The sequence below is a fragment of the Heterodontus francisci genome, chromosome 3 (genome assembly GCF_036365525.1).
Source record: "Heterodontus francisci isolate sHetFra1 chromosome 3, sHetFra1.hap1, whole genome shotgun sequence".
Taxonomy (NCBI): Eukaryota; Metazoa; Chordata; class Chondrichthyes; order Heterodontiformes; family Heterodontidae; genus Heterodontus; species Heterodontus francisci.
Genome location: NC_090373.1, coordinates 163,092,768 through 163,107,797, shown reverse-complemented (window position 1 = coordinate 163,107,797; position 15,030 = coordinate 163,092,768). Strand labels below are relative to the sequence as shown.

The window sequence follows — 15,030 nt, the reverse complement described above, 5'->3', positions numbered from 1 at the left end:
TCTTCCTGCACCTACTAGTAATGTTGGGGGAGCCAGTGTAAATGCACAGGAAAATCTGCCCAAGGGCTTTTTGTGTGATTCCAGACCAGCACTGTACCTTACCAGATGCCTGTTATGACAACTTTAAAGTAGGTTCTTGTTTGTAATTAGTTTTTTGGCTCTGGCAATAGCTCTGAATGCAAGGTATTTATGGGCTGTCGCAAAAAAAATCCTACAAGATCTGAGAGAGACAAAATTACAAACCCTCTAGGATGTTTACTAGTGAGATCTAATAATCTTTAGGAGCATTTCAAAAAAACACCGGTGCTTAAGGCACTTAACTGTTCCACTTAACTATTTAATCTATTTAGTGTATAGGCTTTTCACCTAACAACATAGCTGACTGAAAGCACTTGGGAAGAAAAGGGTTTCAGTATATGAAGACTGTTCTGTTAAGGGACTATGTCCAAATTGGATTTCGCCAGGAATTAAAGAGAAGTTCTCTGGGTGTTAATGACTGTTTATTCAGGCATCTGTGTTGTGCAGTATTGATTGCACCTACTGATTTATTTCCCAATAAATGCCACTTTCTGGTCTTTTTCATTTTCTATCAATACTCAGACGAGTGCGCCACTGCAGCACTCTTCTGCTGTAGGTTTTTAAAGTAATGTCTGTAGTTTTCCTTAATCAGAATTCCTTTATTTCCTAATCAAATGCTGCCCTTTTCCTATCCTTCCAAGTATGGCTGGTATCATTTCTTTCTGGATATGTGTCTCCTGCAGGAACATTAATTATATTATTAACTTTTTCTTCTCTCTGCAGTTTGAGGCACTGTGGTTCTGACTGCCTGCTTGGAATGCTGGCTATATTGAGTGGTGCAGTGGTTAATACTGCAGCCTCACAGCTCCAGCGACACAGGTCTGATTCAGGGTACTGCCTGTGTAGAGTTTGCAAGTTCTCCCTGTGACCACGTGGGTTTCCGTTGGGTGCTCTGGTTTCCTCCAACAGCCAAAAATTTGCAGGTTGATGGGTAAATTGTGCCCCTAGTGTAGGTAGGTGGTAGGAGAATTGTGGGGATGTGGTAGGGAATATGGGATTAATGTAGGATTAGTATAACTGGGTGGTTGATGGTCAGCACAGACTCGGTGGGCTGAAGAGCCTGTTTCAGTGCTGTATCTCTAAATAAAATAATAAAAGATACCAACCTGGGAGCTGGCTTGAGAATTCTTTGGAAAAGTTTTGTATTGTCAAAAGCAGCAGTTGTTTGAAGGGAGGATATAAACACAAATGGGATTATCCACATTATTCGCTAAGTGGAGTGCAGGGATGTTTCATTCAAGGCTGGAAGTAGAATTAACGTGAGCAACTGAAAGCTCAAGGCTATGTTTGCATTGAGGATACAGTCTGGATTTAGTGAATAAACTAGGTTGCCAATTCTGCTGGGATGTATTTCCATAGATTTACATAGCATCTACAGCAAAGAAACAGGCCATTTGGCCCAACTGATACATGTCAGCATTTATGCCCCATCCATTACTTTCATCTAACCCTATCACTCTATCCTTCTATTCCTTTCTCCCTCAAGTGATTACCTAGTTTCCCCTCAACTACTCCAAGTGATAGTGAATTCCACATTCTAACCACTCTGAGTGAAGGTGTTTCTCCTAAATTCCTTTCTGGATTTATTAGTGATTATCATATTTATGGCTCCGAGTTCTGGTCTCCCCCACATGTAGAAATGTCATCTTTATGCCGAATCTATCAAATTCTTTCATAATCTACCAGGGCACTCTCAGCCTTTTCTTTTCTAGAAAAAAGAGCCCCAGTCTGTTCAGCCTTTCCTGATAAGTATATCCTCTCAGTTCTGGTATCATCCTTGTGAAACTTCTTTGCACCTTCTCCAGTGCATCTCAATCCTTTTTATACTATGGAGACCAGAACTGTTCACAGTACTCCAAGTGTGGTCTAACTAAGGTGCTATACAAATTTAACAGAATACGTCTGCTTTTATGTTCTATCACTCCTGAAATGAACCCAAGTGCTTGGTTTCTGTTTTATGGCCTTATTAATTTGTGTTGCTACATTTGGCTATCTGTACCTCCACATCCCTCTGCTCCTCTGCTCCTCTACCCCGTTTAGACACTTATTTCCAATGCAGTTATGTAGCCTCCTTATTCTTCCTGCCAAAATGAACCACCTCACACTTAACCTATATTGAAATCAATTTGCCCATTCTGCAAGTTTATTAGTGTCTTCCTGTATTTTGTTACATTCTTCCTTTGTATTAACTCGAGCCCCCAATTTGGTGTCATCTGCAAATTTTGAAATTGTACTTCAAATTCCTGAGTCCAAATCATTAACATAAATTGGGAACAATAGTGATCCCAGCACTGTTACACCCTATGGAACACTACTTCCTACCTTTTGCCAGTCGATGTAGCTACCCTTAACCACCATCTCTGCTTTCTAATTTGCAGCCAGCTTGCTTTACATTCTGCTACTCATAGTCTGACTCCACATACTCTGACCTTAATTAAGAATCTGTCTACTATGTGGTACCTTATCAAAGGCCTTTTCAAAATCCAAATATATTACATCTGCTACATTATCCTTGTCCATACTCTCTGCTACTTTGTTTTAAAGAATTCAATGAGGCTGGCCAAGCATGAGATTTCCTTTTGAGATCCATGCTGACTACTCTTTATTATATTTTCAGTATTCCAGGAGGTTTCATCATTTAACCTCTTCCTCCAACTCTGCTGTCCCCCTTTCCCCCACTGGTCGGCCAACATCGTCCATGGTCGTGGCTCAATGCTATCCAGTGCCAGTTGGGAAGCAAACAGAACCTCCGTTACCAGATTGGATGTTATTTGCTGTCAGTCAAACGGCCTTTTCTTTCCCATCTCTAACACTTTTATAAATAATAAACAACAGTGTCAAAATAAATTATTTTTAATGCTTGTAGGATTTTTCGCCTGGGTTGCTCCCAGGAATGTCCTGGGGATTTATCTTCAATTCCTGGAGATTTCAGGATAACCCTGGAGAGTTTGTAACCCTATGTATAATCTGTGTGATTTGATTGAAGCTTGTCTGGTTCTCAATGCTCATCATTTTTCCTTTATTTTTGTATGTGTGTGTGCTTCATGTGCTGTACTGTTTCCTGGTCTTATTTTTACACTTTTTACTCTGGATATTTTTGACTACTGTGTTTTAAGGCCACTTTCTCCCTACAGTCTCAATAGTGCTGCACTTGCCCTGATATCTGGGGAAGTTTGATAGTATACCCAAAATGAGGAATTGAAACCCCTCCTTTAGATTGTTTTAGCTACTGATTGTAATCCATGCCTCCACAGCATCCTACTTAACAGTACTAAAAAAAACCCAGACAATCTGGCCATTATCACATTGCTGTTTGTGGGAGCTTGCTCTGTGAAAATTGGCTGCTGTGTTTCTGATATTACAACAGTGATTATAATTCAAAAGTACTTCATTGGTCGTAAAGCGATTTGGAAGGTGTTGTATAAATACAAGTCTTCCATTTTTTTACCTTCCAATGAGACTACACTTAGACTTTGTTTTAGGCTAAGGCTGCAAAATGAATTTACTGAACAGTGAATGAATAAATAGCAGAAATATAACATGATCATCAGTGTCAATTCCTCATGCATTAGAAAATAATTAAGCGCTCACAACTCTGTGCTAAACTAACTGTAACAAATCTTCCTTCGCAGTGAATTTTTTGCCCTTTTCTCATTGCCAGTGGGGATTATCTACCATAACTAATGGGGTTAAATGTTCGTCTTTACTGTGTGGGCCATAATCCGGTGGAGCAGATCATTGTAGAACCAGCCCAATTATTGTTCCATTTCTTTCTTACTTTTGTTTTGTAACCATGGCAATTCCCTCTTTAGAAACAGCAGCATATATCTTGCTCGAGGTACATGTGTGACAGAATACCCAGGGGTAACGATGTTGTCAACAGTTCTATTTCTGTGCTTCTATACATTTTGTTCACTCCATTCTCCCCTCTCCCCACATGAAGCAGTATACATTGTTGAACAACTCGAGAAACGTTTTCTAGCGTCACAAACACTGGCATGTTACTCCTTGGTATCAGTGAAAATTTTCAACTTCCCATTTTTAACATTCAGCCATTTGGTTTTTCTTTTTCCTTCCTCACTCAACATGTTTGGTCTTTGCACGGAGCTAGATATGCCTGCCTCTGACATCATCAAACACCTTCATGCCTCTGACATCATCACTCACCTTCATGCCTCTGACATCATCACTCACCCTCCGCCTCTGACATCATCACTCACCCTCCGCCTCTGACATCATCACTCACCCTCCGCCTCTGACATCATCACTCACCCTCCGCCTCTGACATCATCACTCACCCTCCGCCTCTGACATCACTACTCACCCTCCGCCTCTGACATCATCACTCACCCTCCGCCTCTGACATCATCACTCACCCTCCGCCTCTGACATCATCACTCACCCTCCGCCTCTGACATCATCACTCACCCTCCGCCTCTGACATCATCACTCACCCTCCGCCTCTGACATCATCACTCACCCTCCGCCTCTGACATCATCACTCACCCTCCGCCTCTGACATCATCACTCACCCTCCGCCTCTGACATCATCACTCACCCTCCGCCTCTGACATCATCACTCACCCTCCGCCTCTGACATCATCACTCACCCTCCGCCTCTGACATCATCACTCACCCTCCGCCTCTGACATCATCACACCCTCCGCCTCTGACATCATCACTCACCCTCCGCCTCTGACATCATCACTCACCCTCCGCCTCTGACATCATCACTCACCCTCCGCCTCTGACATCATCACTCACCCTCCGCCTCTGACATCATCACTCACCCTCCGCCTCTGACATCATCACTCACCCTCCGCCTCTGACATCATCACTCACCCTCCGCCTCTGACATCATCACTCACCCTCCGCCTCTGACATCATCACTCACCCTCCGCCTCTGACATCATCACTCACCCTCCGCCTCTGACATCATCACTCACCTTCCTGCCTCTGACATCATCACTCACCTTCCTGCCTCTGATATCATTACTCACCCTCCGCCTCTTGACATCATCACTCATCTGTGCTTCTGACATCATCACTGCTTCCTGCCTCTGACATCTACAGCAAAGGTCCATGGAGAGCTAGTCTAATGATGACCATAAAATCATTGCCAATTGTTGTAAAAGCCCATCTGGTTCACTAATGTTCTTGAGGGAAGGAAATTTGCCATCTTTACCTGGTCTGGCCTAGATGTGACTCCAGACCCACAGCAACATGGCTGACTCTTAAAATGCCCTCTAAAATGGCCTAGCAAGCCACTCGGGTCAAGGGCAATTAAAGATGGGCAATAAATGCTGGCCTAGTCAGCAATGCCTACATTCCAAAATAGTAATCTCCATCTGCAGATGTCATTTTATTTTAGAATGCACAGCTGACCTTCTGTTTTGGAAAAGAAGAAGAATTGCCTTCAGGGTCCATGATAAGACCAAAAATGTTAATGTCCATAAACTTTTCGTTTTGGAGAACCAGGCTCTGAAATTCCTCCTGTATTCCACAGGATTCCATTCCAGTGGAACTCACTCGAAAAGCCAGGGACCTGGAGATGTCGGGCCCCGACCCATCACCAGGATTTCCTCCTCGACCTGTAAAGGACAGAATGTCTCACTGTGACTTTAAAGAGTCGGTGACCCCTTACGCTGCGAGTTCACACTCCCCTCAGTAGTAGGGATCCAGCATATTACCAGAGGACACTGTGTTGATGAGGTGTACCAGCGTCTAGATGGGCACAAGTGATTCCTCCTGGGGGTGGACCCAGTTCATGTAAATGATCTGGACCCCCTAAAGAAAAGGTAATTCAAAAGAAATGGACTGGCCACCTCGCATAAAAGACTGAGGATGGGGGTGTGGGTGGTGGTTGCAGAATTGAGTCTTGGGGAGAGGGTCCAGGCACCCCCAGCTGAACAGAGCAGGCGGGTGGCGGAAACGTGACTGTACTGGTGAAGGTACCATGAGCATGATGTAACTTGTATACCAACCTGCTGAACTCTGGCAGGATCAATGCCAGACCACAGCAGCGGGCACAATTCCAGCAAAGCCTCTGGGATTGCAGTCTGCAGATTTTCAGGACTACAGGATGTAAAATATCAAAACATTCATAATACATCTTGACACCGAATGTACACTTCTAGTTGGTGTTAATAAATCACTTACAAAACCGCCAATTTTATTATGTCCCTTTGCAACATCCCATGTGTTACAATGAATTTGAAATACAGCTAGTGAAAATATAACTGAGCAGTAAGTCTGTCTTTTAGCCAAATGATGCGATGGGCTATTTAACATGCGCCTGAACAGGCCCCAGTTAAAAATGGGGTCCAAAGGATAGCACCTCAGGCAGTGCAGTACTCCATCAGTACAGCGCTGAAGTGTCAGAGTTATATGCTCAGGGCCAAGCGTGGGGCTTGAACCCCTAACCTTCTAAGCTAAATATATCACCACTGAGTGCAGCGTGAAAGAGTCCTAGCAAAATTGAAGTCAATGGGAATCAGGGGAAAGCTCTCCACAGGTTGGAGTTATACCTAGCACAAAGAAAGATGGTTGTAGTTGTTGGTGGTCAATCATTTCAGCTCCAGGAGTTCCTCAGGGTAGTGTCCTCGGCCCAACCATCTTCAGCTACTTCATCAATGACCTTCCTCCATCATAGGGTCAGAAGCTAATGATTGCACAGTGTTCGGTACAATTGATAACTCCTCAGATCCTGAAGCAGTTCTTGTCTGTATGTAGCAAGTCATGGAAAACATGCAGGCTTGGACTGATAAATGGAAGTAACATTCATGCCACATAAGTGCCAGCAATGAGCATCTCAAACAAGATAGAATCTAACCATCTCCCCATGACATTCAATGGCATTATCATCGCTGAATCCCCCACCATCAACATCCTGGGGTTTACCATGGACCAGAAACTGAACTGAACTGAACCAAATAAATACTGTGGCTACAAGAGCAGGTCAGAGGCTCAGGATCCTGTGGCGTGTAACTCACCTCCTGACTCCCCAAAGCCTGTCCACCATCTACAAGGCACAAATCAGGAAGGTGATGGAATACTCTCCACTTGCCTGGATGGGTGCAGCTCCAACAACACTCAAGAAGCTCGACACCATCCAGGACAAAGCAGCCCACTTGATTGGCACCCCATCTACAAACATTCACTCCCTCCACCACCGACACACAGTGGCAGCAGTGTGTACCATCTACAAGATGCACTGCAGCAACGCACCAAGGCTCCTTCGACAGCACCTTCCAAACCCGCAACCTCTACCACCTAGAAGGACAAGGGCAGCAGATCCATGGGAACACCACCACCTGCAAGTTCCCCTCCAAGTCACACACCATCCTGAGTTGGAACTATATTGCCGCTCCTTCAGTGTCGCTGGGTCAAAATCCTGGATCCCTTCCTAACAGCACTGGGTGTACCTACACCACATGGACTGCAGCAGTTCAAGAAGGCAGCTCACCACCACCTTCTCAAGGGCAATTAGGGATGGGCAATAAATGCTGGCCTTGCCAGTGACATCCACATGCATGGATGAATAAAAAATTGAATCTAACTGACAGTTAAAATAACTAACATTGCTGATGATTTCCTTTAGGGCAAGACTGATCCATTGTTGGAGCTTGGCCCAGCTCATCATTTTGCTTACACTCTTGTTCTGGGAAATGCAAATGTTCCTGTTTCCATGACAACTAACTGTGCAGATGCAGATGCCATAGACTTATCATTCTCTGTTACTGTAACCAACCCTCGGGGAGGATGGAGACTGGCAGGATCATCCTAATTGAATGCGCGTTTTCCCTCAGTCCATTTTAAAATTGGATTTAAAACCTTAAATAAAAATCAAGAGGGATGAGAGCAAATGATGATCACACTGAGGATGATTCATTAACATTTGCAGCTCCCTACTCTTTTTAATATGCATATTTATTCAAACTTGCAGCTCTTGTTAACTTAGAGGTTTCACGCCAGTTAGTTCTGCCTGGGATGTTGTACAAGCTTTTGGTTTGGTGGTGATTGAAAACCATGAGTTATTGAGTAGAACGGCTGGCCCCAAATCAACTCACGAAGCTCAGTCTTAATGTATTTAGGGATTTTCCAGACATATCTTTGGATAGCACATAGGAAGAGGCATAAACAGTTTGTTTCTTTGGGGAATAGACTTCAGATTTCATTTGTACATCATTATATTACATTCAAATGTGTTCAGCCTGTAGAGATCGGTACCTATGAAGTAGTTACTGCCAATAACTTATTCTATTAATTTTTGGTGTCTGTACAGATGTGTGTACGTGTTTGAATAAAAGGGGAAAGTCTTTTTTTCATTGTAAACACTTTTGGAAATTGATTTCCTGGCTTCAGCAACCATTGCTGTTTTAAACCATACTGTCTGAGATGCTACTGCTATTTTAAGCTTCTTTTGCCTTGGGTTTGGCGTAGTTTCTATTCCCTTGGTTTTAAAAGGTTCAGGGGTGATCTAATTAAGGTGTGAAAATGACTAAGGATTTGCTAGGGTAGGAACATAGGAAATAGGAGCAGGAGTAGGCCATTCGGCCCCTCGAATCTGTTCCGCCATTCAACTGGATCATGGCTGATCTTCTACCTCAATTCCATCTTCGCGTACTATCCCCATATCCCTTGATAACTTTAATATCTAGAAATCTATCGATCTCTGCCTTGAACATACTCAATGATTGACCCTCCACAGCCCTCTGGGGTAGAGAATTCCAAAGATTCGTCACCCTCTGTACCTTCTAGGTACAGAGAAGTTACTTCCTCTGGTTGGAGAATCCAGAATTAGGTGGCACAATCTTCAAATTAAAGCTAGGTCATTCAGAAGTGAAATCAGGAAGCACTTTTCACACAAAGGTTAGTGGAAATCTGGAATTCTCTCTCCCAAAAGGCTGTGGATGCTGGGTCAACAGAAATTTTCAAGATCAATCAAATTTTTGTGGGTAAAGATATCAGGGGGTATGAATAAAGGCAGGTTAATGAAGTTAAGGTTCAGATCAACAATGATCCAATTCAATGGTGGAACAGGCTGGAGGGGCTGAATGGCCTACTCATCTCCAGATGACCCTACAAACAGATTGGTTGGCTGTGAGGAGAGTATTTGATACATTAGGTTCCTTTGGTTGTGCACATTAAGGATTGAAGCAATTTATTTAATCTGTGGACATATCAGAGGATGTTCTGCATATCCTACACGGACTAATGAGGAAGTGCTGGAAATGGCTGGAGTTAAGAGGCCATTAGTGCATAACATCAAAGCGAGAAAAATACAATACTTCAGTCACATCATTAGAGCAGAAGGTAGACAGAGACAATTATTGGAAGGAAGGATGGACAGAAAATGTAGGAGAGGGAAGCAGAGAAGAAAATAGATGACGGATATAATGGACTGGATGTAGTTGACCAATGCAGAATGTGTAAGGAGAGCACAGGACAGAGAGGTGGAGATCCATGACAGTCAACCTTCTGGGAAGAAGATGACACCAACGAATGAACAAACAAACAGAGTTCAGTTAGTCGGTTGGGAGTTAGTACTGGTGTCCTGCTTAACCAGTGGTCCTCTTGGCTGCAGTCATTGGCCTGGCTAGATTTTGGTGGGCCACTGTTGCAGTTTTGTGGTTTTAACCTGCTTTCTCACCCTGCGAGATTGCTAGAGTGTATAGGGGAAGGGGTTGCCATGGAGACGTCAGACAAAAAAGCTCATTGTTTACGGAAAATAGCTTCCCTTGTATTCAGTCCAAGGCAACATTCAGAATATACTAGCTTTCACACATGGCTGCTGGTCTGGAGTCCAGATTTGTTTCAGTATCAATGGATGGCAGTGCAGGTTTGATCTCTTTGCCAGGCTCCTGGTTCTAGCTGAGCTGCTGCAGACAGAGCCCAGTGACTCCATTGCTCCTGCTGCAGACATAAGGCAGGGAAAATTGGATGGTGTCACTCGCTTTCCTGCTGCTGCACACCTCTGAGGTTGGTTCAAAGTGGCATTGACATAGCCTGGTAGGAGACCAAGGCAGGACTGAGGTAAAATGTGCTTAGAAATAAGGAGGAAAAATGTCATAGCTTTTATCTCCAGTTCAATCTCTTCCTGTCATATTTTAGCAAAAATAAAACAAAAAGGAGCCAACCAGAATTAGGCTGGTAAACAGATTGAACCCATTGTCACAAACATTCAAGAAGCAGCAGTAGAATCTCCCTTTGTCTTCATAATCCACTGGTCTGAAATGGTTGAATGTGAGGCTTCATGAGGGGAAGCCCTGTAAATTAAACCATTTTTAAATGAAGCAAATTAGCGAAGAAAAAAGTGCTGGGTAACTGGGTCCTGATGTGTTACGATCCCATTGTTTCAAGCCTGGGACCTGGATTAGAATTCATTTCAGGTGATAAGATAGAAGTCATATCTCTGATTGCTACAGGTGCTCTGTGTGAATAAGTTGGGGAAGATTCAAGCCCGTCCTCATCACAAAACTACCCAGAATTTATTACTAATTGCTGCTGAATTTATACTGTCACTCTGAGAGGCCAAAATGTTGGCTTGTGTGGAGAACGGCTGTGGTAGATGCTGGGAAACTGGGGAAAAGCCGATTGTTGGGTCAAAACAGAGGGAGGTGACATAGGGTACAACAGTTAGAGAAGCATTCTATTTACCAACACAGATATCCTGGACACAGAAAGAAAAAACAATGAAATTGAGAATTTTAAAAAATAATTAGCTTATCTGGAGTTAGTACTATTCTTACACTAAAGACCCTCTTTAAAACAACAAATTCTCTTTGCTACGTGTTTAAAAAATGTAGTGACCATGCTTTCCTCTCTTAATGTGCTCACTCGTGCTCCCACAAGTGCTGGCAACCCTCACCCAAGTATCCATTTTCCAAATGCAAGCTCTGCCCTCACCAGCTGTCCACATAGTTTCCAGCAAGGTGTTGCTGGACAACAACCAGGTGATTAATTTGACATTGCCTTGTTGAGCACTAAGGGCAGTTGTATCCCCCCAGAGGCTCCTCTGGCTGAGATCAACTAATACTAAGCACACTGGCGACTGAGTTTGGTCTTTCCTGGTCTGTGTGGCTCAGTCCCACAAGGAGCAATGTAGCTATTCACTAAGAAAGAAAGAGTTGCATTTTATATAGCATCTTTCAAGATCTCATGACATCCCAAAGCAATTTACAATCAATAAAGTGCTTTTTGAAGTGTAGTCACTGTTGTAATGTAGGAAACCCGGCAGTCAATTTGCACACAGCAAACTCCCACAAACAGTAATGTGAGAATCTGTTTTTAATGATTTTGGTTAAGTGATAATCATTGGCTGATATACCAGGGTGAACCGCATTGCTCTTCAATACTGCCATGTGATCTTTTGCTTCCACCTGACAGGGCAGACATGGCCTTGGCTTAAAGTTTCACCTGTAAGACGGCACCTCAGGCAGTGCAGCACTCCCTCAGTACTGCAGTATAGCACCAGCCTCAATATTGTGTTCAAGTCTTTGGTGCAGAGTCACTGAGCCATCGTGATACTGATATATCGCCAGTTCAGCCTGCTTGTGCAGCGGTGATTTAAGAATGCATATCTCATCAAATCTGTTTTCTTTTCTTAGATTGATGTCCTCAAGGCAGACCTGGAGAGTGCAGAGTGGAAGATTCTGGAAAACCTAATTCTGGAAAATGTCATTGAAGAAATTGGACAATTGGTTTTTGCAATACATTTACACTGGCCTGGGTTCGAAGTCAGCGGAGACGACAGTGATGTTGTTCGGTATTGGTACAGCCTTCTGAAGGAACTAGAACTGAGGAGTTTCAAGCTTTTCCGCAGTTACAAGAACATAAATAAGCCACAAATCTTCCTGCGAAAGCAAGCATTCAATGCTAGTAGCAGCTACATTCTCAGCTGGGTCAATACCCAGTGGAGACAGTATTGAATACATTGGGAACAAACTCCACGGACCTATGTGTTGTGAGGGTGGAATGGGAATTGTGCTGCTGTTTCGACTTTCAAGTGCTCAAATTGGGCCATACTATGAGGCATCTATTAGTTTGCTTCAGAGAAAACAATCAGAGATCAGTGGTTGTGAACCTGCTTCAGGAAAGTTAAACTATCCCAAAGAAACAAAGCCTCGAGACATTATGGAAGAACAATTAAACTGTGACTGTGGTTGTTTATTTACAAATCTTTCCTTGGTGCTATGGCTTTCTCCACACATTAAAGTGAACAGGGCCAGTATCTGATTTGGATATTACTGAATTAGAGACCTATACAGCAGTCAAGACGTATGTGTATAATATGGACAAGCTCAGCTATTCTACACATTAAAGGTCAAAGGTGACAATTGTGCAATGTGGAATGTGTTTATGGGAGAGCTGGTTCTCGGGGTGAACAGTTGTCAACATTGGTGACAAAATGATATATATGTTATGGAAGGAATTAGAAACATTCAGGAAAATAAATTCTTTTAAACAACCTGCCTTTTCTTTGGTTCTCATAAAATAAAATGTTTAATTTACAAATAAACTCCATGGGGGTTGAAATTGGCTTTGTGCTTATATGGAGGTGGGTTGAAGAGAGCTGGTGGTGCTTCCCGTGCCTTACATTCATAGAAATAATTTGCATTTCTACCTTATTATGTCTCTTAGAGGTAGTTCACATACAATGAATTAGTTTGAATTACACTCACTGTTATGGAGGTGTTATGAACGTTGGACTTTGTAGCGTGGTTATGTTCTAAAAACTGTGATTTTTAATGTAGTATAATGGAGTCAGAGAAGTCAGGTGACCTCGCATCAACTCTGCTTAAAGACAAGACAGGGATTTTGGTTACCAGGACAACAAAGAACCCAGATCAAAGACCATTTCAAAAGCAGAGACTGTGGGGGTATAACACCTGAAGAACTTTCAGATTGTAAACAAGGAGCCAGTGATCCTGAGAATGTAAATGTAAATTGCCATTGCGAACACCTGGAAACAATGGAAAGCCTGGATGGCTCTGCTGTAGTCAGACTTGTGGACTTTGCATATTGGAAAAGACAATTGGCTATTAACTTTTGATTCCAGACAAATTCAACAGATTTTCAGAAGGCAGACAGGCTGTAAAGAAGACCAGTGGCAGCAGCCTCAGAAAGGAGAGAGAGAGGGAACACCTGCTTTCAGAAGACTGATACAGTGAAAGGCTGCAAAGACTTGAATCTGTTTTGAAAGTTGAGGTTTGTGGAGAAGAAAAAGACCAACAATGTCACCAGGGATTGTCTTATTCATGGAAGTCCAGGTCAAAAGTGCTTGGAAAAAGTGAGCAAAGAGGACATTGACTTTGAGAAAAGTCTGGGAGATCCAACCCATTGCAACTGGGAGGAGTTTGGGACTTTTAGCTGCAAAGACTTCGCCATCACAGAGGATTGTGTAAGTGTGGTGGGAAGTTTTCAAGTGCTTTAATAAGTGAAGAAAATATCTTTCTCTGTAATTTGGAGTATCAGCTACTTACAAAGTACTATTTAGTTAATGGGGATTTCTTCTAGTTTGGTTATATCAAAAGTCTTAAGACATGAAATTTTGTTTTCTAGTTCTTTAAATTGGTCTGGGGAATTCATATCTCCTATTTGAACAATAAAGGTCTCACTGAGGTCATAACAGAGGCAACAGGAGCAATATTGTACCCAACAAAGAGATGAATGACCACTTAACCTCAAATAAAGTTTAAAAAAAAATTATAATGGGTTTTTGATAGAATAAATAAGGAAAAAAAATATACTTCCTGGGGTTGCAGAATCAGTGATGGGCATGTCATCAATTTTAAATTGATGTTGATTGAGGGAAGATAGTTTGGGAGAAATGTTTTTACATGGGGGTTACTGGTGAGTGGAATGCTTTGTACAAACAGTGATTGAATGAGAGCCCATTATACCTTTTAAGGAAAGAGGAGATAAATATTTGAAACAGAAGAACATACAGGGCTATTCGAGAGAGCATGGAAAACACAATTGATTGTGGATTGCTTCAGCAAAGAGCTGGAGGACTCAATGGGCCAAATGTCCTCCTTCTGTGACACAAACACATTACATTCAATTTGATATGTTTTATGGTGGTTGAATGTTAGCCAGGACATCAAGAGAATGCCCACTGCCTTTAAATGTCATCATGTCAACTCTAACACCTGAAACAGCAGACAGGGATTCAGCATATCATTTCAAGCAAACACCATTACCTCTATCAGTGAATGGCTCCATCTGTACCGCACCAGCTCAGGTCCTGGGTAGGTGGGGGTTTAAGGCTTGAACCCATATCGCTATGGTTCAGAGGTGACCTTTTTCTTCTTTGGCCTCCTTGTCCCGAGAGACAATGGGTAAGCGCCTAGAGGTGGGTCAGTGGTTTGTGAAGCAGTGCCTGGAGTAGCTATAAAGGCCAATTCTAGAGTGACAGACTCTTCTACAGGTGCTGCAGATAAAATTGGTTGTTGGGGCTGTTACACAGTTGGCTCTCTCCTTGCACTTCAGTCTTTTTTCCTGTCAACTGCTAAGTCTCTTCGACTCGCCACACTTTAGCCCGCTTTTATGGCTGCCCGCCAGCTCTGGCGATCACTGGCAACAGACTCCCAAGACTTGTGATCAATGTCACAGAACTTCATGTTGCGTTTGCAGACATCTTTAAAGTGGAGACATGGATGGCCGATGGGTCTGATACCAGTGACGAGCTCGCTGTACAATGTGTCCTTGGGGATCCTGCCATCTTCCATGCGGCTCACATGGCCAAGCCATCTCAAGCGCCGTTGGCTCAGTAGAGTGTGTATGCTGGGGATGTTGACCGCCTCGAGGACTTCTGTGTTGGAGATACGGTCCTGCCACCTGATGCCAAGGATTCTCCGGAGGCAGTGAAGATGGAATGAATTGAAACGTCGGTCTTGGCTGACATACGTTGTCCAGGCCTCGCTGCCGTAGAGCAAGGTACTGAGGACA

At 43.1% G+C, this 15,030-nt stretch overlaps 1 protein-coding gene across 5 annotated transcripts in view; it reads left to right on the top strand.

Annotated features, from left to right (window-relative positions):
- Nucleotides 1-12,630, top strand: part of mettl24 (methyltransferase like 24) — a 128,420-nt gene extending 115,790 nt beyond the window's left edge. For 2 of the 5 annotated variants that reach the window (XM_068019335.1, XM_068019351.1), the window contains exon 5: nucleotides 11,688-12,630. In XM_068019335.1, the coding sequence (XP_067875436.1) occupies nucleotides 11,688-12,008 (321 nt within the window). In that variant the 3' untranslated portion in view covers nucleotides 12,009-12,630. The remainder of the gene's footprint in view (nucleotides 1-11,687) is intronic. The other 3 variants (XM_068019370.1, XM_068019360.1, XM_068019342.1) reach the window with 2 other exon arrangements.
- The last annotated feature ends 2,400 nt before the right edge of the window (nucleotides 12,631-15,030 follow it).